Source organism: Apium graveolens, chromosome 10, assembly GCF_009905375.1.
Source record: "Apium graveolens cultivar Ventura chromosome 10, ASM990537v1, whole genome shotgun sequence".
Classification (NCBI taxonomy): Eukaryota; Viridiplantae; Streptophyta; class Magnoliopsida; order Apiales; family Apiaceae; genus Apium; species Apium graveolens.
The window spans coordinates 127,037,340-127,064,235 of record NC_133656.1 but is presented as its reverse complement, the minus strand read 5'-3'; the positions used below and the strand labels follow the sequence as shown (position 1 = coordinate 127,064,235).

The following is a 26,896-nucleotide window of genomic DNA, read 5'->3' as shown; positions in this document are numbered from 1 at the left end:
ACGAATAACTGCTGGTTCAATTTGTCCGGTTGATTTACAACCAAAAAGCGACGACCGGCATCCAAAATCCGGTGAATGATCGAAATCGCTCAATTCTAAACAAAACACAGTGATTTATACATGAAAATGATGCTCTAATCACACCCAACACGTTTATATAATCAAAAACAACCCAGGTTTAACAGAAATAAAAACCCCAAATTCGGGTATAAACCCTAAAATTACGAATTTAAAAATTACCAAACCTCAATTGATTTTGATGCTAAAATCATATAGAACAGATTGAGAGCTTCACAACGGATATTCATACTTGTGATTTGGTGTTCAATAACACCTTCAAAATTGAATTTGATTTTCAGAATTCTCCAAGAACACCAAGAACACGTATCCAAGAAATTTTCAGAAAATCAAACCTTAATTTCTATATGATACTGAACCCTATTTTTGAAGTATAATATACCAAATCGATCAGAAAAACATGCTCTACAACATGGAAGCATCAAATCACATCAACAACATCAAGAACAAATTTTCATAATTTAATTATCAAATAATTCGAATATAAATAATTAAATAAGAAAATTACTGTGATTTCTGGGAAGAAACTGATGATTGATTCAGAAAGAAGATTTCGAGAGCTTCGTTTTGATATGCTGCACGCCCGAATCGGAGTTCGATAACGCCTTCGTTCGTGTGTTTGATTCTCGGGAACGTATCGGTTTCTCGGATTTTTCTCTGTATTTACGGTATTTTAACTGGTTGCAAATGAATAAATGGAATAAACGAAATAATAAATAGGCTATTTATATTTATGAAATATTGGATCATTCTGGATCGTTTTGGATCGTTAAATTAGTTGCTTAGCCGCTAAGTAACTGTAAAAATGATACAATTCAATACCAGAATTGGATAATTATCAAAACTGGGCTTTTTATAAAACACCATATACAAAAATAACATAAAAATATCCCGTCTTTTAAGAATACGGGTTTTGTTAATCACCGAAATGATTATCGTATTGAAAATAGTGCGCCGGGCCGTACACGGGTCAAACCGTAATCCGGATCGAAAAAGTCAAAATACGGAAAATGTCTGGAATTACCAGATTAGGTTAGAAAGTAGTTTTCGGAAGAGTTTTGGGTTGTAAAAATGCAAAAATGGTTGAAGTTGAAAGATTCCCGGCTTTATAAAATAATTTTTATAATTATTCTGAAAATAATTAATAATTCATAAATCATTATAAAATCATAAAACACTCCAAAAATTACCAGAAAAATACCACAATTATCTATATTTTACTCTGGACATATAAAAATTCAAATATTCAAATAATGTCACATATAAACATTCAGATATCAATTCTACTTTTCAGATAATTCACCAAAGTTCACATAAAATCACATAAATAATTCCAAATAATTATAATAATAATATTTGAAAATATGGGATATTACAATCTACCCTCCTTATAAGGATTCCGTCCTCGGAATCAGCAGAAGAAAGCACTAAGGGTTTTCTAACCAACTTTCCGTTTCCAAATAATCTCAATTTTCCATAATCTCAAATAACTCTTGTATTCCTTGTATAATAAAACTTTTACAGGAGCTTTGCTGTGCACCACTGTTCCATCTACCTCCTTTGACCAATTCATCAATAGAATCACTTTTACTGATCGCGAGAAAGAAGAATAGAGAGAAAGATAGAGAGAAAGAAAAGAAAGAAAGATAGAGAGAGAAATAAAAGAACAGATTGACTTCGCTATACGCCCCTGATATTTTAATCACATTGCAATCCACTGCTACTCTTGGTAATCCCATAACCCTGCTTTGACTTGAACAGGATAACTCAGCTTAACTTGATTGGCATACCTTCGAATTATTTGATAATTAAATATCATGAAATTTCAAAAAGAAAAGAATTTCATATCATAACTGGATAGAATCTGAATTTGAGAAGAAATATTGTTGGAATGAAAGAATAGCTGAGAGATCAATATGATCAAATAAACTTGGTATTGCGTGTCCAAATTAAGACACTACTAAAGGTTGTTAACCTTCATGTATTCACAATACAGACAAGTGATGGCGTCCCATCCAACTCCTATCACACAGACATGGATACCTTGTGTCCCCTATAGTTAGGGTTGTTCATCTCAGTCAGAATAAAAGAATATCAAAGGAATCCAAAATCAAATTAGTAAAACTGGAAAGATTTCAAAGCTGATATTTCTGAAGGAAACAAAGTCCAGAGAATAAAAATTCTGGCACAAAATGAATAAACAGGTGTTAGGGATTAAGTCTTCTAACTGATATTTCTTTTTGAGAGAAGTCAAAAGAATTTATAGAAAAATAAGGTATTGCCAAAGTCTTAATACTTATCTTCTATCTGAACTCTTCTGTTGACTTGTCATCCAATTCTAGACTCTTCTTCACGTTCCAAAGATATCGATAATCTTCATCGTCGTCGAATCGTAGTAGCCTCGGAAGATTCCACCATAGAAGTTTGCAACTTCCCGGAGTTCCATCCAGCTCAACACAACCATCTCAAACGAATGCGCCTATCTTAGCTTACTCGTTGGTACTATATTAAATAGTCCAACAGGAACTCGATATGAGCTCAAACGTCATCCCATAGCTATACACACTCCTACACACTCTCGTTTCTAGTTTACTATAACCTCAGCTCTGATACAAACCTGTAACGCCCCCAAATCCGGGGTCAGAGGATTTGGTCGTCACTGTGAAACCTCAATCTAAATCAACCTGTTTAATCAATAAATAAATGCCAGCGGAAGATATTTATCATTTATGACCCCAAACTAATCCAAGATCTTTTAAGGTTACAGTTCTAGAAACAAGATATCCAAATTCCACAAATAATTTTTCTCTTTCTTTTAAAACTCTTTTCAACAAATATAATTCAAAACTAAACCCACTAGTATAACTTCGAAATGAAGTATACTAGGCCCAAATAAAATACATAATTATAATATAATATAATATAATATAAACAACTTTACATAATAAAACTTACACTAGTCCGCAAATCCTGGACCAACCACCTTCGAAAAGCTTCCTCTTGCTTCCTCGAATTACGCGGCTAAACAGCAAGCTAATCCTCACTGGAGGTTAAATTTAAAAACAGGCAAGTATGAGCGAAAGAAATGCTCAGCAAGATCATTATGACATATATATGGTCGTTTTGATATAAAATTGACATCTGCATTAGAGCAGAACATTTAAAATCATAATTGTTGAATCATAAAATTTTAGTTGAGGAATCCCAGATTTAATTCCTTAATTATATTCAAAACCAATTTGATATTTTTGAGCGAAATGCTTCAGCAATACTTTGAATCTTGACGAGAATAAAACTCGTAAAACAGTGTTTACAGAAATATCGTAAACAACAATAACATGAAAGAATGATTATAGAGTGGATCATAAACTCATTCAAAACCGAACTCTTCAAATTAATACTTATTTTGCTGTCATATCAAATTAGATATCAATATGAACTTTGATGCTCACAACATTCCATACTGAAGTCAACATCAATCATCTGTACTAATACCACCTTTGATATTTATCAACAAACTAAGTATTCTCAAACTAAGAAACTGAATCAAAACCACATTTCATCTTTTATCCGAAAACAAAATACTTAATAAATCATTCCTTGTAAGATGTCAAAAGCAATATAATAATTTAGATTGGAATCCTCGAACGACGGTGTGTTGCCGCCGGTGATCAGCCGCGGAGCAACACCGGTATGCCGAAGCATATCCAACTAAACAAAGGGGTACCCAAGGCACATATCGGCCTAGCAAGGTGTTATATCCTGTATAACACATAGCTCACGCTGGACCGCCGCCACGGCCTCTTACGCAACCATCCAATCTTAAAAACATTTTATTGAAAGGGGTCATAATACTCGACACCTTTATAAATTTTATTCCCCCAATTCTTGGGTAGGAATATTCGCAACCAAATCACTATTCTCAAAATCCAAAACATTTATAAATCCGATAATTGGATAAGTCAAATCACTTAGCTATTCTAATCATAGAATAGCAGAAGAATAATTGCATAAACAGAATCATTTAATTCAGCGATATGTAAAACATTTATCTATCTTGAACTGAATAGGGAAAGCAATACTTGCATAATAAGCTTCAAAATAAATATCACTTGAATAATAAGTGATGATAGGGATACTTGCCTTTGGGTTTTAGCAGTTAGTCACACTCGCAAAGACGCATCTATTCTGACATTCTGTCTCAAAATATCACCGTCCTTCTTTTCAACACTTTACTGATATGTTGCTCCTGCGATTGCTAGAAGCCAGATATCCAATACCATTCCATTCCATTCTTTATCCAATACCTTGTCCTGATAAACTCGAATGATCCGCATCTATAATTAAAATATAGAACTTTAATCGTCTAAACGATAATGACTCGACGAACTACGCGTCAAAACCCTAATGTCTACCCATACGATAGCCCACACATAAAGGAAACAGTCAAACACAAGACTCTTGACCCACGTACGCACATAATTCATATAGCACGTAAGCACATAACTCATGTATCACATAATTTATAACACACATCCCTCGATTCGTCAAAAGGTTCGACTCAATATGTTTAAAACTAAAATCGGGTCAAAAATAAAATTTATCGATCAAAAATCGACTCAGAATGATTCGTAAAGCAAGCGACCTTTCGAAACAAAAGAATTTGGGTCTCGAAAGTATTTTTATTGAAAGCAGAATATTTTTCTGAGTCTGTACGCGTTCGTTTCATATTAAAAGGACGAACGGTTGATTTATTATGAATTTTTGAATATTTTTCAGAATAAAAACGATCTCCGAATCATTTAATATTAAAATAATAGGGTTCGAACACCCTAAATAATTTTATAATAATTATCGAGCCTGGAAAATAATTTAAAATAATATTTTAAAGCTCGAAACTATTTTTCAGAATTTTTAAATCAAAAATAAATGATTAAATCTAATTAAATAATCAATTAAAATTAATTAATAACTAATTAAATTAATTAATCAATTAATATTTAAATTAATTGACTAATTAAATAATTAATTATCAACTAAAATTAATTAATTAAATAATTTGGATTTATTTTTGAATTAAAATAAATTTTCAGAATTAAAATAATGATTTTCAAAATAAAATTGAATTTTGAAATAATTTTAAAAACAAAATATGTAAAAACAGTTTAGAGGTTTTGGGTTAGGGTTTATAAAGATTGAACCCGGGTCAGGATTAAACCCAACCGGGTCGGGCAAGAACAGGAATCCGGGTCAAGATGAACTTGCCGGATCCTGCCCAGATTCCGGCCGGCCATCCCGACTCCGGCGATCTCCGTTCTTCCCCTAAACACGACCTCTGCTCACGCTTCTCAGTGCCATTCGATTCCACAGACACTCTACTGACTAATTATCACAACCACAATCACGAATAACTGCTGGTTCAATTTGTCGGGTTGATTTACAACCAAAAACCGACGACCGGAGTGTTAATTAGGTCTTGTCTTTTGACATGGTTTAGTACGTCAAGTTCGTAAGCAGTTTTTTCTCATATCAGTCTTGCTCAGATCTCTCATCTCACGTCAAGTTTCGTATCTATGGCTACAACAAACGAAATTTCCCGAATGATGAATAGTGTTACTTTGGATGAAGAAGAAGAAGGAGGTTTAGCGCTAGAAGTCACAGAAGAAGAGGACAACCAAGAAACTTTTCATGGCTTTGACGCCAAGCTTTGTCTGATGGGTAGATTCATAACAGAGGGGGTGGTTGATTTTATTGCAATGAAGCAGACTCTTGCAGCTTTATGGAGACCCGGAAGGGGAGTGCATATTAGAGAGATAGACGTAAATCTGTATCTCTTTCAGTTTTACCATGAAGTTGATATAAAAAGAGTTGTGGAGGGAAGCCCTTGGTCTTTTAATCGGAAGGCTTTAGTCATTGCAAGGATGAAGGATGGAGATGTTCCAAGAAGTGTGAGGCTAAATTCTTTGGATTTATGGGTTCAAATTCACGATTTAAGAGCTGGCTTTATGACCGAGAAGATTGTGAAGGAGGTGGGCAATTACATTGGATGTTTTGTAGAATCATGTCCAAGAAATTTTACTGGGGTATGGAAGGAATATTTACGTGTTCGTGTAACTATCGATTTATCAAAGCCTTTAAAAAGAAGAATGAAGATCAGAAAGGCGGGAGATGGATGGGAATGGATTATGTTCAAGTATGAAAACGTCCCTACTTTTTGTTTCATATGCGGTTTGCTGGGGCATTCCGAGAAGTACTGCAGCATACTGTTCGAGAAACCGGAAGATGAAATCATTAAGCCATATGGGGTCTGGATGAGAGCTCCCCTGAGAAGACCGACAAAATTGATAGGCGCAAAATGGTTGAGGGAAGGTAGCAGCGAAAGTGGTCGGAATTTCACCGGCGGGGAGGAACACAAGGTGGAAGATGAGGATGAGTCAGTTACGAAAAATCAGGGATCAGATAAGCAGGGAGAAAGTCAAAGGAATGTCAATTATCCGCAAGATTACAGGGGCGGGAACAGTTCAAATTCAAAACACCAAGAAGCGGTGCAACAGACGAGTAAATCAAGTCCTACAAATGGGGGGATTAGAACTATCGAGAATAAAAAACGGAGAACTGGAAGTGGGCCAGACCAACATATAGAATTGGGTAATGAGATAGAGGACCAAACTGATCCAGTTGAGGAAGTGGAAGATTTAAATAACCCAAACATGCAGGTGGATCCAAAAAACGTAATAGAGGCGGGCTTCGTGAATGGAGTCCGCCTATCAAAATGAGCACGTTAAGTTGGAACTGCCATGGGCTTGGGACTCCATGGGCTATTCAGTTCCTAACGGAGGTTTGTCTTCAAAAGTCTCCCAGTTTTATTTTTTTAAGTGAAATATTATGCAAGTCAGAGAGAGTGGAAAAAGTGAGAAGCAAGCTAGGGTTTGAAGGCTCAGTTACAGTTGAGTCACAGGGGCATAGTGGAGGTATAGCCCTATTATGGAGAAATAAGGATGAAGTACATTTGATTTCATACAGTAAGAATCATGTGGACGTTATAGTGGAAATAAGAGGGTGGCACAAATTTCGTTTGACTGGAATATATGGAGAGCCAAATCGAGCTAAAAGGGAGGAAACTTGGGATCTGTTACACAATTTAAACACAATGGAGGACATACCTTGGGTTCTCATCGGAGACATGAACAATGTCTTGAAGCAAACAGACAAGGGAGGTGGCAATCCATATCCTCAGAGGCTTCTAAATGGGTTTCAATCAGTGCTGGATGATTGTGATTTACATGACGTTAATTTAGAAGGCTATCAGTTTACTTGGGAGCGTGGGCGTGGTACTAGTAACTGGATTGAGGTGCGACTCGATAGAGCATTGGTATCAAGTAAATTTATTCAGCAATTTAGTGAGATGAAGCTAACCAATCTTGAAGTATCTACGTCGGATCATACGCCTATTTTCTTTGAGCCAATTGTGGTGATTAAAACAAACCATGTAAAGCGCTTTCATTTCGAAAATGCATGGTTACGAGAACCAATGGGCGAGGAGATTGTGAAAGAAACGTGGACGAGATATGCAGAAAAATCTTTACAGGAGAAGCTAAATATATGTGCAGAGATTTTATCAGATTGGGGGAAGGAGATAACGGGAAGTTTCAAAACTCGTATTAATCAGCACAAGAAAATAATGAAAGCTCTGAAGGGTAGAAGAGACTTAAGCTCAGTTCAGCAGTACAGTGAAGCAGCTAAACAACTAACAGAAGTTTATAATCAGCAAGAAGTGTTCTGGAGACAACGCTCGAAACAGCTGTGGCTGAGAGAAGGAGATAATAACAGTAAATTCTTCCACTCATCAACAAAATCTCGACGCAAAAGAAATCTTATAACTTCGTTGCTGAATAATGAAGGCCAGGAGGTTAGTTGGGGATCTGGTCTTGAAGAAACGATGGAGCATTACTTTAATGAGCTTTTCACTGCATCCAACACGGACTGGACATAGGTAATACGTTGCATCCCAAAACGTATAAATGATGAGCAGAATCAAATGCTATTGAACGATATTGAAAAACAAGAGGTGAAACAAGCTTTGTTTAGTATGCATCCGGATAAATCTCCAGCGCCCGATGGTATGAGCCCTGGCTTCTACCAAAAGTTCTGGCATATTGTAGGGGAGGATGTGTATCAGTCCGTGCAACATTTTTTTCAGAAAGGAAAGTTTGAGGACAATATCACGGACACCACCATAGTTTTGATCCCAAAGAAGCCGAATCCAGTGAATATGACGGAACTAAGGCCTATTTCACTATGTAACGTGGTTTACAAAATAGCGTCAAAAGTTTTGTCGAATCGTTTCAAAAAGGTTCTGAATGAGATCATTTCTGAAACCCAAAGTGCCTTCGTTCCAGGGCGGCTGATTACAGATAATTTGATGATAAGCTACGAAGTTATGCACTATATGAAGAGAAAATCAAAAGGTAAAATGGGCTGGATGGCGCTTAAACTCGACATGAGCAAAGCGTATGATAGAGTTGAATGGGGTTTCCTCAGGGCAATGCTCAGAAAATTGGGTTTTGATATGAAGTTGATTAATTTGTTCATGGAATGTGTAGCATCAGCTAGATACAAAATCAATCATGCGGGAAAGGAGTTCGGAGAAATAATTCCAACTAGAGGAATTCGCCAAGGTGATCCTCTTTCTTCGTACTTGTTTCTAATATGTATGGAAGGTTTTACTGCTCTTTTACGTGACTATGAACATAAGAAATTAATAAAAGGAATCCAGGTGGCAAGAGGAGCGCCCGCGGTGTCACATATGTTCTTTGCAGATGATACATATATTTATTGCCAAGCAAGAGATGACAGTGTCTCCCATGTGTTAAATGTGTTGAATACCTTTGAATTAGCTTCAGGGCAAAGAATAAATGTGGATAAATCATCTGTGTTTTTTAGTCGAAATACTGCAAATGATGTGAAGCAGAGTATTTGTCAAAGGCTGAGATTCCGGGAGGCTGATGATAATACAAGATACTTGGGGCTGCCAAATATCATGGGGAGAAATAAAAATGCAGTGTTCGGTTTTTTGAAAGAGAAGCTGGCTGATCGTATTAAAGGATGGGACAACAATTGTTTATCTAAAGGAGGCAAGGAAATTCTTTTAAAAACGGTCGCTCAATCTTTACCAAGTTATGCTATGAGTATCTTTATTCTCCCGATGCAGACTTGTATAGATATGGAGAGACTAATGACAAAATTTTGGTGGAAATCATCTGCAAAAAAAGATAGAAGTATTTCTTGGATGAGCTGGGACAGAATGTGCAAGCAGAAATCACAAGGAGGGATGGGCTTTCGAAAACTTAGAGATTTTAATATTGTGCTGGTCGGGAAACAAGGATGGAGGCTGATCACTAATGAAACTAGTCTGGTGAGCAGGATTTACAAGGCTCGATATTATCCTAATCATTCCTTCTTAACAGCTACAGTTGGTAAGAATCCCAGTTATGTTTGGCGAAGCATTATGGAGGCTCAGGTGTTGTTAAAGAAGGGTGCAGTTCGTAGAGTTGGTTCAGGCCTGTCAATTAGCATTCAAGATGACCCTTGGCTACCTGATACCCATGGTCCCTATATACACACCCGTAGTGAAGCAATTAAAGGAAGAACAATTTCGTCTCTAATGGTACCCGGGAGAATGGAGTGGGATGTTGATTTGATTAATGACATTTTTGAGGAGAGGGATGCAAATTTGATTTTGACGATACCACTGAGACATAATGAAAATGATACATGGTTCTGGAATAAGGAAAAGCTAGGAGGTTATACAGCAAAAAGTGCATATGCTGCAATACAGTTTGATAATGCAGATAATAGTACTCAGATTGACACAAGCTTATGGAAGAGAGTCTGGTCGTTGAAACTTCCTCCAAAAGTAAAGAATTTTTTATGGCGATCACTAGCAGGCTGCCTACCCACTAAGGACAACCTGTTATGCAAAAGGGTTGCAGTGTTAAGTCTCTGTCCGGTGTGTAATATAGAAACAGAAACAGTTCTGCACACTCTAGTTACATGCCAGTTTGCGAAGAGGTGTTGGAATCATGCTGAAATAGTGGTGGATGATCGCGATTGTACAAATTTTTCACAGTGGTTAAGCTTGGTAATGGAGATGCACTCGAGCAAAAATGTCCAGATTGCATGTATGTTATGCTGGGAGATATGGAAAAATAGAAATGCAGTAGTGTGGCAACAAAAGGGAGAAGAGTTTGATAGAGTCGTAGTCTCAGCAAAGCTCACTTTCAATCATTGGTGGAGCGCTCAAGACAAATCATTCGACAATTTTCTTGGGTTTATGACTCAAGCGGATGGTAAGGAGCGCTGGGAACGTCCAGTAGAAGGAGCATTGAAAGTCAATACTGATGCTGCAATTTTCTCAGATTCAAATAAATATAGCTACTCATTAGTCGCTCGTGATCACAAGGGGAACTCGTGGAAGCTAGATCCAGCTGTAAGCAAGGTAACATCGACCCAGTTCTTGCAGAAGCAATGGGCGTGAGAGAAGCCCTGAGTTGGGTGAAAAACAAAGGATGGTATGAAGTTGTGGTGGAGACTGATTGTCTTGCTGTCATACAAGCAATTAGGTGCTCAAGTATCACACTATCATATTATGGTCGTGTTCTGGAAGAGTGCAAGGAGCTCTTAAGTCAATTAAAGGAGAGGAATATAGTCTTGAACTTTGTGAAATGATCCGCGAACCAGGTTGCTCACTATTTAGTGAGACATTCTAGTTCTATAGCTGATTGTATGTGGAAAAAGGAAGATACTCACCCTGAATTTTCACATGTACTTGTGACTGATTTGAAAGTTTAATAAAATGCTTCCCTTTGTGACAAAAAAAAAAAAACCGACGACCGGCATCCAAAATCCGGTGAATGATCGAAATCGCTCAATTCTAAACAAAACACAGTGATTTATACATGAAAATGATGCTCTAATCACACCCAACACGTTTATATAATCAAAAACAACCCAGGTTTAACAGAAATAAAAACCCCAAATTCGGGTATAAACCCTAAAATTACGAATTTAAAAATTACCAAACCTCAATTGATTTTGATGCTAAAATCATATAGAACAGATTGAGAGCTTCACAACGGATATTCATACTTGTGATTTGGTATTCAATAACACCTTCAAAATTGACTTTGATTTTCAGAATTCTCCAAGAACACCAAGAACACGTATCCAAGAAATTTTCAGAAAATCAAACCTTAATTTCTATATGATACTGAACCCTATTTTTGAAGTATAATATACCAAATCGATCAGAAAAACATGCTCTACAACATGGAAGCATCAAATCACATCAATAACATCAAGAACAAATTTTCATAATTTAATTATCAAATAATTCGAATATAAATAATTAAATTAGAAAATTACTGTGATTTCTGGGAAGAAACTGATGATTGATTCAGAAAGAAGATTTCGAGAGCTTCTTTTTGATATGTTGCACGCCCGAATCGGAGTTCGATAACGCCTTCGTTCGTGTGTTTGATTCTCGGGAACGTATCGGTTTCTCGGGTTTTTCTCTGTATTTACGGTATTTTAACTGGTTGCAAATGAATAAATGGAATAAACGAAATAATAAATAGGCTATTTATATTTATGAAATATTGGATCGTTCTGGATCGTTTTGGATCGTTAAATTAGTTGCTTAGCCGCTAAGTAACTGTAAAAACAATACAATTCAATACCAGAATTGGATAATTATCAAAACTGGGCTTTTTATAAAACACCATATACGAAAATAACATAAAAATATCCCGTCTTTTAAGAATACGGGTTTTGTTAATCACCGAAATGATTATCGTATTGAAAATAGTGCGTCGGGCCGTACACGGGTCAAACCGTAATCCGGATCGAAAAAGTCAAAACACGGAAAATGTCCGGAATTACCAGATTAGGTTAAGAAGGAGTTTTCGGAAGAGTTTCGGGTTGTAAAAACGCAAAAACGGTTGAAGTTGAAAGATTCCCGGCTTTATAAAATAATTTTTATAATTATTCTAAAAATAATTAATAATTCATAAATCATTATAAAATCATAAAACACTCCAAAAATTACCAGAAAAATACCACAATTATCTATATTTTACTCTGGACATATAAAAATTCAAATATTCAAATAATGTCACATATAAACATTCAGATATCAATTCTACTTTTCAGATAATTCACCAAAGTTCACATAAAATTACATAAATAATTTCAAATAATTATAATAATAATATTTGAAAATATGGGATATTACATCTGGCTCACATATGTGAGCTCAATTCTTTAATGCACCCGCAGGGACCTGCTTAGGGTCCATGACCGAAAGCGGGCATAACAATGAAAATAAGAGTTTAATATACAATAGGAAAGAACTTGCAACATGAAATCGGTAATATAAGTCACTATCCTATAGAATATTCCCTGAACAAGGAAAAAGAAAATGGAAAAATATTGCTGACTAAAGAGTTTAAAAAATCTTAATTGTGCTGCACTTTTTCCCGCATTGCGATTGCATCAATACTTTTCTTTGTTGGTCGTTTTACAAAAATATGTTTTCCTACAGACAATTGTGTTATCACGAAAAGTTATAGAACCGTGATAAATGAAATTATAACTCGCCTAATCTTTTACACAATTTACAATAGGACCCTTTCTTTAGTTATATAACATAAATAACTCAGTAGGTGGACATATAAATGATTAGAGTTATTTTAAGGATACACATGTTCGTATATCAAGGAGAATTCATGAATAATATTATAATAAATATTATTACATTCATATATTAAACTCAGTAGATGGACACATGAATAATTTGAGTTCTTTCGAGGGATTGGGTATAATTCTACATATAACATACACATATTTGTACATTAAGAAGATTTCATGAATAATATATTCACATATTATAATATGTATTATTCCATTCACATATTCTATTAAATGTAATTACAGAGCAAGGATCTAGCCCATGGAGTTGTTAAGGAGGTTAATGGGTTTATTATGATATGGAAACATTACGCTGAAAATATATGCTAAATTATAAAGAGGTGTTATATTATACGTAGAATATTGTGTATATGAATTTTATTCAAACTTCTCTTAGGATTGTATTGGGGCTATGCCTCTATATTTCTAACAAAACAATTACATTACGGCGTATATCATGTTGCTTGTAGTAATTTAATATTAAATAAAATTTGACAAGCCCCCACACTGAAAAGCCATCTTTTGATTGAGGACTCTTCTTGGGATTTAATGTCCGAGATTGTTGTGAATATACTCTATAAATTCAAAATCAACAGAAGTACACAAATATTTTCGAACAAAAAACTGATCAAGTAAAAACCAGCACAAACACCACATAAAAATAATACATCATCTAAATGTGTAACAAACAATCATCAAAATTGTTAGTGTATCAAGTCTCATCGCCTCGTTTTCATTTTCATCTGAAAAATCTTCAGATACAGCCTCACCAGCCTCACGCCTTAATTTTTTGAAAGAAATTATATTTGTCCTACCGGGTATCAAGTCCACATAAAACCTCTCTTTGTGATTGGCACCATCAGCACAGAGAACACCAACATTTATCTTTTCGGCATCCATAATGAATCAATTAAGATAGAAAAATGAGGAAGGCAGTGAAATGTAATTAGAAAAATGGGGTGTATGATACCGAGCAAGATTGTTACGTAAATTGAGAGGATAAAAAATGTGAGTGCTTACAGATTTAGAGATGGAGGTAGATATAGAGAGTAAATGAGGGCCTTTTCTCCCTGGGGTATTTACAGCCCAAGAATAGGGTTTAGGGGTTGGTACCTCTCGATTAGAGCCGTTCATTGCTGCGGTGAAGAAAGCCTTGATATAATGAATTTCTTACACGCGTCTATGCAAGGACCACCTTAGAATATACCGAGGGCGTATTGTAGCGTATCTTGATCATTCCAATTATTGGTTTTCGATAAAGGTCATTGTCACATGCCTAGATTTGTGTCTCACGTGTTCTGGTATATTGGGCTTCCAGCTTATGGGGCTGTAAAATTGACTTGTTCCTGGATTGGGTTGGACCCTGGCTCATCCTATTATCCAGGCTCACCCCTGAATTCGGCTGGACTCTGCTAACTTATAGCAGGGTTGAACCGTATATGGGATGTTTATACCCTATCATTTGCCTCCACTCCCTTATGCAGATTTTTTGAATGAGGAGTAGAGAAAAATATGCCCAAGTTTTTGTTTTTTTGAGAAAAAATTGCTTCTTTCTTACCCCCAATCTGGGGTGCGTATGTAAAGATCAATCCGGATTCAAGAATGGAAAATTGAGTTGGCTTGAGAGAAAAAATTGTTATTTTCTTACCCCCAATTTGGGTTGGGTATGTAAAGACCAATCCATATTCAAGTAGAGAAAATTTGGTTTCCTTAAGAAAAATTTGCTTCTCTCTTGCCCCCAATCCGGGTCAGGTATGTCAGGCATGTAAAGACCAATCTGGACTCAAGTAGAGAAAATTTGGTTTCCTTGAGAAAAATTTGCTGCTCCCTTATCCCCAAATCTAGGTCGGGTATGTAGAGACCAATCCATATTCATAGATGGAGACTTGTGGTGTCTCAAAATTGCTGCTTTATTAAAACTTATAGAATTACATCAACATCCTCATCTTCAACTTTAACATCAATATTACGCAATTCTAACAAAATTATGTTGAACCGATCTAAGTTATATAAAAGAGGTATACTTTCCTGTATTCGCAGACTAAATAGACGTTGCTTGAGAAGCAACTTATTTTTTAAAAACTTTTTCATGTAGAGACTTTAAAACTTCAACCATAAATCAGATTATGTGTCATCCTTCATAATTTCAGTAATAATATTATCTGTCAAGCAGAATATAATTGTTGAGTGTATCTTTTCTTTGAGACTGGTCATCTCAACATATGAGTACACGTTTTTAGCATATGAGTACTTCCTTATATTCGAATTGATTCACCTTTGATGACTGAATACTCACCTCGATATTCATTTAAGTCTGCCGATTTTTAGAATATTGATAATTGTGTGGACTACAATAGAATAAATGCCTTAGTGGCTTGTTCTTCATTATAAAAAAATATGAATGTCGGCCTAAAGCAAAGAGTCATTTTCCTAAGCCAATTTTCGGAAAGACAATACTTTGTTTGTGAATTTGATACATTCCAACATATTTTATTAAAGTTTTTTTTGATATTAATTATACTAACAAATTTATAATTGTTAAAAGAGAGAACTTGCAACATGAAATCGGTAATATAAGTCACTATCCTATAGAATATTCCCTCAACAAGGAAAAAGAAAACGGAAAAATATTGCTGACTAAAGAGTTTAAAAAATCTTAATTGTGCTGCACTTTTTCCCGCATTGCGATTGCATTAATACTTTTCTTTCTTGGTCGTTTTACAAAAATATGTTTTCCTACAGACAATTGTGTTATCACGAAAAGTTATAGAACCGTGATAAATGAAATTATAACTCGCCTAATCTTTTACACAATTTACAATAGGACCCTTTCTTTAGTTATATAACATAAATAACTCAGTAGGTAGACATATAAATGATTAGAGTTATTTTAAGGATACACATGTTCGTACATCAAGGAGAATTCATGAATAATATTATAATAAATATTATTACATTCATATATTAAACTCAGTAGATGGACAAATGAATAATTTGAGTTCTTTCGAGGGATTGGGTATAATTCTACATATAACATACACATATTTGTACATTAAGAAGATTTCATGAATAATATATTCACATATTATAATATGTATTATTCCATTCACATATTCTATTAAATATAATTACAAAGCAAGGATCTAGCCCATGGAGTTGTTAAGGAGGTTAATGGATTTATTATGATATAGAAACATTACGCTGAAATTATATGCTAAATTATAAAGAGGTGTTATATTATACGTAGAATATTGTGTATATGAATTTTATTCAAACTTCTCTTAGGATTGTATTGGGGCTATGCCTCTATATTTCTAATAAAACAATTACATTACGGCCTATATCATGTTGCTTGTAGTAATTTAATATTAAATAAAATTTGACAAGCCCCCACACTGAAAAGCCATCTTTTGATTGAGGACTCTTCTTGGGATTTAATGTCCGAGATTGTTGTGAATATACTCTATAAATTCAAAATCAACAGAAGTACACAAATATTTTCGAACAAAAAACTGATCAAGTAAAAACCAACACAAACACCACATAAAAATAATACATCATCTAAATGTGTAACAAACAATCATCAAAATTGTTAGTGTATCAAGTCTCATCGCCTCGTTTTCATTTTCATCTGAAAAATCTTCAGATACAGCCTCACTAGCCTCACGCCTTAATTTTTTGAAAGAAATTGTATTTGTCCTGCCGGGTATCTAGTCCACATAAAACCTCTCTTTGTGATTGGCACCATCAGCACAGAGAACACCAACATTTATCTTTTCGGCATCCATAATGAATCAATTAAGATAGAAAAATGAGGAAGGCAGTGAAATGTAATTAGAAAAATGGGGTGTATGATACCGAGCAAGATTGTTACGTAAATTGAGAGGATAAAAAATATGAGTGCTTACAGATTTAGAGATGGAGGTAGATATAGAGAGTAAATGAGGGCCTTTTCTCCCTGGGGTATTTACAGCCCAAGAATAGGGTTTAGGGGTTGGTACCTTTCGATTAGAGCCGTTCATTGCTGCGGTGAAGAAAGCCTTGACTTAATGAATTTCTTACACGCGTCTATGCAAGGACCACCTTAGAATATATCGAGGGCGTATTGTAGCGTATCTTGATCATTCCAATTATTGGTTTTCGATAAAGGTCATTGTCACGTGCCTAGACTTGTGTCTCACGTGTTCTGGTATATTGGGCTTCCAGCTTATGGGGCTATAAAATTGACTTGTTCCTGGATTGGGTTGGACCCTGGCTCATCCTATTATCCAGGCTCACCCCTGAATTCGGCTGGACTCTGCTAACTTATAGCAGGGTTGAACCGTATATGGGATGTTTATACCCTATCATTTGCCTCCACTCCCTTATACAGATTTTCTGAATGAGGAGTAGAGAAAAATATGCCCAAGTTTTTGTTTTTTTGAGAAAAAATTGCTTCTTTCTTACCCCCAATCTGGGGTGCGTATGTAAAGATCAATCCGGATTCAAGAATGGAAAATTGAGTTGGCTTGAGAGAAAAAATTGTTATTTTCTTACCCCCAATTTGGGTTGGGTATGTAAAGACCAATCCATATTCAAGTAGAGAAAATTTGGTTTCCTTAAGAAAAATTTGCTTCTCTCTTGCCCCAATCCGGGTCAGGTATGTCAGGCATGTAAAGACCAATCTGGACTCAAGTAGAGAAACTTTGGTTTCCTTGAGAAAAATTTGCTGCTCCCTTATCCCCAAATCTAGGTCGCGTATGTAGAGACCAATCCAGATTCATAGATGGAGACTTGTGGTGTCTCAAAATTGCTGCTTTATTAAAACTTATAGAATTACATTAACATCCTCATCTTCAACTTTAACATCAATATTACGCAATTCTAACAAAATTATGTTGAACCGATCTAAGTTATATAAAAGAGGTATACCTTCCTGTATTCGCAGACTAAATAGACGTTGCTTGAGAAGTAACTTATTTTTTAAAAACTTTTTCATGTAGAGACTTTAAAACTTCAACCATAAATCAGATTCTGTGTCGTCCTTCATAATTTCAGTAATAATATTGTCTGTCAAGCAGAACATAATTGTTGAGTGTATCTTTTCTTTGAGACTGGTCATCTCAACATATGAGTACACATTTTTAGCATATGAGTACTTCCTTATATTCGAATTGATTCACCTTTGATGACTGAATACTCACCTCGATATTCATTTAAGTCTGCCGAATTTTAGAATATTGATAATTATGTGGACTACAATAGAATAAATGCCTTAGTGGCTTGTTCTTCATTATAAAAAAATATGAATGTCGGTCTAAAGCAAAGAGTCATTTTCCTAAGCCAATTTTCGGAAAGACAATACTTTGTTTGTGAATTTGTTACATTCCAACATATTTTATTAAAGTTTTTTTTTGATATTAATTATACTAACAAATTTATAATTGTTAAAAGAGAGAATTTTACTTAAACTCACATAAAAGAAGAAATATGGGCAAAGATCTTAAATTCTTACTCACATATATAGAAAACTAAAAATACATATACCTATAAATTATCTCAGATGTATTTAGATGAATCTAAAAATTGGTAATGCATGTCTTACTAGTTGAAATTATAATTTCAACACCCACCCTTAATTTTAACAATTCCGTTCAAAATTTTACATATATTCGCATTTGGAGAGACTTTTCTTGCTTCTTTATAAGACTTCTTTTTTCAACATAATTTCTTCACCAGCAAAAGATTATCGACCCATGAACGTTCTTGTCAAACAAACTTTATTGGTTATAAAATTCACTTTCTTTGCCTATCTTATAACTTTAGTCATGTTTTCCTTTGGAGTAAACAAGGATCACACATTTATTTCACACAAATTTTTATGGTCATTGAGTTCACTTTTATATACCACACTAGCTTGCCCGAATCGATATCACAAAATCTCATATAAGTCTCCTTTGGAGTAAAAAATACTCTCCGAAAATGTGTATTAAAACAAAAATATAAGCGCAATATCTAGCTCTTGATAACACTTTATTGAAAAAAATAATTAAATTCTTATACAAGACCATGATATAGGTGAAGATTCTTAATTACACACATTTGGAAAAGAACAGAACACATGAGTTCATACTCATGCATTTGGGGAAAAATATCAAATGACATATTTCATGACTTTATATAGGATTTCTTCTAAAAATCTATGTATTCATAGACTCGAACAGACTCACTAGAAAATTTTATGAATAAATTTGGATTTTATATGCATATAGGCCAATAAAGTTGAATATAAAAAATAAAAATAAATGTACTTATAACTTTTCTCACTACATGAATCTAGCAGCATGTTATGCATGTCTTATTAGTTTAAATTATAATTTTAACAGTATCAAGTAATCTACTATTTTTTTGTGCAATTTTGAAATTTTCACATCATTGAGGTTTGAGTAATTTAACATAAATATTCTATCATTTACAACTGATGTTTTTATGTGCAAAAAATTGAGTAATTATTTTCATAAGTCATAGTGCAAGCAACAAATTAATTTATTCCGGCATATAAATATTAAACTACTCAACCACAGCCAAGTTATTATATGTGTTGTAGGTTCACAAAGTCATGATCAAATGATTATGATTTTTTGATATACTAATTACATCTAAGCTGGACTTTTTTTTTAAATCCTCAGATCAGATCAGGTCCTACATACCTAGTGGGATGATTTATCTAGTAGAATTGGTGTAAATATATCTCTTAGTGTTGCAAACACATTACATACTGCTTCTAGTTAATCAAGTATGTATTTACTACCTGTACACGGAATAACTATAAATAATATAGTAAGTTGGAACTAGAAAGACAAGGGCAGGGCAGTTTAACAATTATTTCTTTATGAGAAATAATAGTATAACAATGTATATGTGGGTAAAGAAATAACAATGTTTAAAGAATTAATAGTTCTTGAAATAACACTCGTATACAAATCTAGGAGGTGATAGATTTACATAAACTTGTATAAATATCACAGCCATTCAAATTTTCTAAATTAACCATATTCAGGCCAAGACCCTATATAACCATATTTTTTGTAGCGGGCCTAAATATCGGGTCACAGGACTTGCAATGAGAATAAATTAGTATCCAATACATTAAGCCAAAGTACTTTGCCTTGTCAGACTGATTGGGCATAGTACAGGACTTTCCTATACATGTCACCACTCTTTTTCTACTTGTATATACACATTCCCACTATTTTTTGAATAGTTTTGTACAGGGTGCAACTTTCACTTAAAATGAACTATTCACATGGTCTGTAAAACTATGTTGTCAGACACTTTTTGACTTTACCAAAATTTTCGTTGATCAAAAGAACTTGAAATATAAGCAATATTAGCCGACATAATATTGCTAGGCTACAACTGCTTTTGTTATGTAGTCATGTAGTCGGGTGCTATCAAACAATTGATAACACTACTAAAAATTGACTTTTCAACTTTTGAAAATTAAAAATTAACATACTTCTGGTTCTGAAATTTCTTGCAATCATATACTACAAATTAATTAAGACTCTACCTAAGGAGCACAAATTGTTCACTTCTCTAAAAGATTTTGTATATACCATTTCTTCGCTACTGCGTACTAGGTATCACTCGCCGTTCCTTTGCTCGACAAATAGCTTGCCGTATCTCATGCATGTCCATGGTACCTTCTGGCCAGAGATCAGCCAGCTGAAAACACGTAGGAATTGACTTTTAGTACAAATCGTGGAGATACCAGATTAGAAAGTAAAAGAAAGCGTAGCCTGATATTTAAATTTTACCGTAAAGCTAAACAATAAAACAACGGAAAATATATCAAACCTAAAACCTAGAATAACACAATTCTATTTAAACTCTGGGTTGAACAACCATGAAACTCTAATTTTAACACTCATTCAAAAGGCCGGAACCCGATTTTCAATCCGGTTCTCATTAGCATTTTATTTACTGAATGAAATTGAGGCCATTGTATCTTTCACTTTACCCTGCAGTTAAATTCTCACATTACCGGAAAAAAGTTAGAAAAATGTGATCGTGCACAAGTTTTTTTCAGTTCATATAAAGAACTCCGAAACAATCCGGAAAACTGTTAGTAAATTGCAAGATATAAACTGTAAATAATGCCCCCTTCAATATAAAACAAAGAGAAACAAAGATAATTAGTGTACCCTATCTGTTCATTAGCTTTTTTATAGGACTAGGTCCGCAATATGTTCATTTATAGAGATTGCCAGCAGGTTGTTGGGTATAGATGAAGATGTCAAATTAAACTCACAATATCTCACCAGTTCCATTATGCATTTGAGTGGTTCCGAACAAAATAAAAAAGAAAACTGTAGACTGGAAAAAAATATAGTACAAGATGGATAGTACAGTCTACCTTCGCAAACAACCTTCTGACAACGGAAGAACCACTATCTTCATCTAGCCCCTGTTACAATAAAATATATGATAACACAATAATTTCTAACATGCTTCTATGAACTTCTTACATGATATTGTGCTATAACTTATACCTGAATAAATGTATCATACAGATCACATAACTTCTCTTCCAAAAGGTAACCCATACTATAAGTACCTTTGGTGTGTCCAGGCGCGGGTACCTAAAAGTCAGAATTCATTTTGCATCAAATCACTCTAAGAATAGAAATTTGATTATCAGATGACTAGAATACAGTAGCACATAATTTGTTATTGCATATGTGGATATGTCTAAGAAGAGTCTTATTTACATAATATCATTTTGCAACTTACCTTAAGCTTCGAAGAGGAAGCCTGCAGTCTGATCAGTTTTATAAATTCCATTTTAATCTGTTTAAAATTGTTGCAGTTTGCTTGACTGGCATACAATTCCTCAAGAATCATTTCCCTCAAGATTTTCTGTAAGAAAACAAAAATAATAAAAAAAGAGAAACAAACATTAGTACAGACTCATTGTCTTTCAAATTTTTTAAAAAGAAACTTATTTAAGATAAATAGCAAATTAATTTTAATAAAATACATGTGACACGCCCATTTTATGATTTGGAAAGGAAAATGTGGGGACTGAGGGTAACAAATAGTTTTTTAGGAGGGGGCAATTTTTAAATTTTTTACTAAAAATTATGAGAAGTACAAATATAAAATTTCGTATAAATGTATCCATACAAAAAAAATTATAATAGGTAACTGAGTTCTTAAAATCCACTATCTAATAGCATCTCCCATGCATTTCGGGTATGGGTGCCATATAAAGTAGAAAAACATGTCAAATCATCACAATTACTAATATTTTTTTTTAATTTTGTTTTCTTTGTACTTTTGGCACAATTCTTATCAATATTTGCTTCAATGGTTGGCAATCAAAGTTGCCAAAATATTCTTGCATTATTTTTTTTTAAACTTGATGAAAAATTATATGCGTTTAGTAGAGATGTTCGCATTTTTTCCATTTTAGGTGTGGGCCAAAGGGTGCTGGCTAATTCGTTAGGCACCTAGAAGCCTTTAATGGTAGTCAATAATAGTGTCATGCCGCATAAATTGTATTATTAGTCCATCACCCCATTGCAGATATTCTATATAGTACATAAATTGTATTATTAGTCCATCACCTCACCAAAAAAAAGAACATAAATAAAATAATAGAAATGACGAAAATTGAAATATAAAATATTAGACTCTTTTATAAAGTGAAAAAGTGAAATATTTTTAAAATTTCCGAGCCATGTGATATACCTCTTCTAATCTCAGGGGCTCACAAGAGCTTGAATAACCAATGGCTATATAGGCCTCTACGACACGTGCCCCAAAAGAAAAGTTTTTGAACAATAATTTATTAATAATCTATATTAAAATACATATATTTTCTCAAATTCCCTCATTAAAAAGGTGATGTGCCCATGTGTTCTATGTAGTTATATTGATAACCGATGCTAGAAACTACAATATAGTTTTTTTATATATAATGTCCTTACGTAAAAACTGAAATTGATCTTCATCCGACACTACTCACAACCAATCTCAAAAACCGAATCTCATCCTCATCACTTTTCGGGTTAATCTACCTCTCCCCCACTTATGAGGTTAATCACGACTTATGACAATTATTTTAAAAGTACCATAAGTTATATCATGTCAAAGACCTATATGTAATCTATATCTAATTATGCTATTGTACAACTTATTTTGATGACGGAGTCCCAGAATGCGTATCTTTACATATAAAAACAAAAAAAAAATCTTTACTAGATACACATTTGGATAAACATATTAGTCCCATTTTGAGAATGCATGTCCCATGGGTTTTTCATGCCCCTTTTCATATTTGATATTCTCCTAGCATTTCTTTAATATTGTGTGTTTTTTCCTTGAACCCTTGTATAAAAATAACTCCCACCCTATTTTACTTATTTTACTTGGAACATACTTACATAAAAGTAAAACTCTACACAAAATTTTGATTATATTATCATGGGGAAAAGAAAGTATATGAAGATAAAAAAAAATATCACACCACATGATCGATATCACTATTATGATTTAGTTCGTCATGATCGTATCTAGTGACACCACCTCGTATGTGTGGGAATATTTTATTTCATATATAGGTGAATAGACATATTTCATATATAAGTATATAGATCAAGACTAGACAATCTTTTTCAATGACAGCCAAACTTTCTAGCCTTTTATGACACCTTATATGGTGTGAGATGGAACAATTTTAAAAAATGACCATTAAAGTCACTTCAAAAATCAACTTCATATTGTATTTTTTTAAAAATATAACGATGTTTCATTTTTTTTATTGAATATCTTATAAAAATATGTTTTTTGAAGTCATATGTTCAATATATGTTTCTTAAAAAGAAAATTAAAAAATAAAAAACTAATAACATGACACTATAATGCGTGTACAAACATCACATGAATTCCTAATTTAAGCTCAATTATGGTAAGTCTAATAGAAATATAATCTACATATCTTCTCTGTTCTTTGTACACAAGAAAGTTCAACTACTATTTGATCCACTTTAAATGATATTATTAGTTCAAGAGTCTCCACTCCCGAAATTAAAAAAAGTATCTCACAAATCTCACCAAACATTCAATAGATTTTTTTACAGAACAATACATACCTTTAAATTTGTGCGCTCAAGGTACTTCCCTAGAATATTCATAAGACGATCAATTAATTCTTCAGATATTTTCCCCTCATTCAGTTCCTGCATTTCGGGCATTAATGGAGATGGCATGAAGACGTGTTGTAATTGTTTATGTACAGCTAGTTGAGTGACATGATAGAAACCGGTGAATAGATACATAGTGCTTGAGGTCTAAGAAAGGGAAGGGATATAGAGTGTGTGAGCATGTCATATATAAGGTAAACATTTTTCCATATTTTTCCTTACCGTCCACTTAGCAATTTTTTTCAGCTTATCTTTCAGCTCAAGAGACAAGTGGAATGTTTTATTTGGAGAAGAAGCATCCGCTCCCTGGACATCTAAAAGGGGTGTCTTCGCTGCACCCGAAAGCATGATCATTATACACTATAGAAAGCACCACTAAATTTGAAAAACGTACTTCTAGTTCTATATGAACTGAAGCCCCAAATATTTAGAAGTTAAGAGTTTAGTTTTTTATATTTGATGGGAAAAAGGAAACAAGAAACTTACAATGTTCAACCAACATCTTTAGCTGCAATATTGACAAATGAAGCATTTCATTCCTTAATTTAAGTTTACCTGTCAAGTTCAGTGATGCTGTTCCCTGCCATGTTCATAGGAAATATAATTGTTGACATTAAGTGATCAAATTATCAAAATATGTCAATCAAGCTATTCGTCCCGGAAACTTAAAGCTTGACGCAAATGTTTAAGGACATCACAATAGAGAGCAACAGTAACAGGAGAGACTTTAAGGTTCTAGCTTATAAAGGTTAAGCAAAATTTGTATCTTTGTGAATTTATAGTTGTAAATAAAACTCACCAGTGCATGCCTTGTAGGAGGAAGCTCATTTATTTCTATTTTGCTTGGTTGTTTAATGCTGGATCTCGTTGAACTCCTGCAATGTAGTTGATGTGCAGCACTTGTAAAAGATATGCTCTTTCCACGATTCAGTTTATCGCTAGGCTGGTAGTGCTTCTTTATGATAAGTACTCCTCCAGGAGTCTTCATCCGCATATGGAAATCCCTCTTGCAATCATCATTATGTAACTTCAACGACTTTGACTTGGAATTTCCTTTAATAAACATCCTATTTTCTGTTGCATTGTCTAAAACCTTTTTCCCTCTTTTTCTGAGAAACAAAATCAACAAATCACAACTAAGAAATTTAACAATATGATTAAATTACCATGTAAGAGTTAGTTAAGAAACCAAATATCATCAATAAATCAAGAACCTAGTTGTTGATGAAAATAACAGTTCAATATACAATAGGAAAGAACTTGCAACATGAAACCTGTTATAAGTCACTGTCCTATAGAATATTCCCAGAACAAGGAAAAAGAAAACCGAAAATATTGCTGACCAAAAGAGTTAAAAAAATCTTACTTGTGCTGCACTTTTTCGGGCATTGCCATTGCATCACTACCTTTTTTTCTTGGTCGTTTCACGAAAATATATTTTTCCTACATACAATTATTGTGATAAATGTGTTATCACTAAAAGATATAGAACCGTGATAAATGAAATTGTAACTCCACTAATCTTTTACACAATTTACAATAGCACCCTTTCTTTAGTTATACAACATCAATTTTTTTTGTTAACATTGAACAAAAAAAAGCGCCAAGGGACTTTGATTATATTATAAAAACCTAAATAAATCAGTAGGTGGAGAGATAAATAATTAGAGTTATTTTAAGAATACACATGTTGGTACATAAAGGAGACTTCATGGATAATATTATAATATAATATACATATGTTTGTACATTAAGAAGATTTCTTGAATAATATATTCACATATTATAATAAGTATTATTATATTCACATATTATAATAAATATTATTAGAGTGCAAGGATCTAGCCCACGGAGTTATTAACAAGGTTAATGGATTTAATTGGCACTTTAATGGATTGATTATCATATGGAAACATTATACTGGAATTATATGCTTGATTATAAAGAGGTGTTAGGGAAAGGGTAGAATCTTGTGTATATGAATTTTATTCAAAATTCTGCATTGGGGCCATGCCTCTATATTTCTAACAAAACAATTACATTACTGCTTATGTCATGTTGCTTGGAGTAATTTAATACTAAATAATATTTGACAAGCCCCCCACACCCAAAGACCATCTTTGGATTGTGGACTCTTCTTGGGATTGAATGCCCCAGACTGTTGTGAATATCTACTCTATAAATTCAAAATCAACTGAAGTACACAAATACTTTCGAACAAAAAACTGATCAAGTAAAAATCAGCACAAACACCACATGAAAATAGTACATCATCTAAATGTGTAACAAACAATTATCAAAATTGTTAGTGTATCAAGTCTTACCGCCTCCTTTTCGTTTTCATCTGAAGAATCGTCAGATACGGCCTCACCAGCCTCACGCTTTAATTTTTTCAAAGAAATGATATTTGTCCTGCCTGGTATGAAGTCCACATAAAACCTCTCTCTGCGATTGGCACCGTCAGCACAGAGAACACCAACATTTGTCTTTTGGGCATCCATGATGAAGCAATTAAGATAGAAAAATGAGGAAAACAGCGAAATGTAATTGTAAAAATGGGGTGTACGATACCGAGCAAGATGTTAAGTAAATTGATAGCAGAATAAACCTGAGTGCATATAGAGTTAGAGATGGAGGTAGATATAGAGAGTAAATGAGGGCCTTGTCTTCTTGTTTCATATTTCAAGGGTGCTTGGTTGTAAGCTTGGGTCTTTCTGAGGATTCTGACGTGTTTATGCAGCTGCAAGCCAACTTTTTTTGTACATATATAAGATTTTGTTAGCGGACCTTATAAGTTTTTGTGAAAAAGAGGGCATGTTTGTGTAAGGGCATATAAGTTACTTATAATTTATAAACCGTAAGTATTTGTTCAATATTAGTAA

The 26,896-nt window shown here is 33.9% G+C and overlaps 3 protein-coding genes across 3 annotated transcripts; 1 reads left to right on the top strand and 2 right to left on the bottom strand.

Moving 5' to 3' along the window:
* The first annotated feature begins 6,850 nt into the window (after positions 1–6,850).
* On the top strand, positions 6,851–8,071 carry LOC141690963 (uncharacterized). Its single transcript, XM_074495715.1, has one exon. The coding sequence runs from the start codon at positions 6,851–6,853 to the stop codon at positions 8,069–8,071; it is 1,221 nt and encodes a 406-aa protein (XP_074351816.1).
* A 12,257-nt stretch (positions 8,072–20,328) lies between these two features.
* LOC141689780 (ubinuclein-2-like) lies at positions 20,329–21,719 on the bottom strand. Its single transcript, XM_074494170.1, has 4 exons — positions 21,601–21,719; positions 21,360–21,449; positions 21,224–21,274; positions 20,329–20,532 (listed from the first exon to the last, which is right to left on the bottom strand). The coding sequence occupies exons 1-4, from the start codon at positions 21,709–21,711 to the stop codon at positions 20,434–20,436; spliced, it is 351 nt and encodes a 116-aa protein (XP_074350271.1). The 5' UTR covers positions 21,712–21,719; the 3' UTR covers positions 20,329–20,433.
* A 1,240-nt stretch (positions 21,720–22,959) lies between these two features.
* On the bottom strand, positions 22,960–26,657 carry LOC141690962 (uncharacterized). The gene is made up of 7 exons (XM_074495714.1): positions 26,339–26,657; positions 25,381–25,457; positions 24,814–25,123; positions 24,501–24,594; positions 24,237–24,346; positions 23,964–24,050; positions 22,960–23,037 (listed from the first exon to the last, which is right to left on the bottom strand). The coding sequence occupies exons 1-7, from the start codon at positions 26,513–26,515 to the stop codon at positions 22,960–22,962; spliced, it is 933 nt and encodes a 310-aa protein (XP_074351815.1). The 5' UTR covers positions 26,516–26,657.
* Positions 26,658–26,896: the final 239 nt, after the last annotated feature.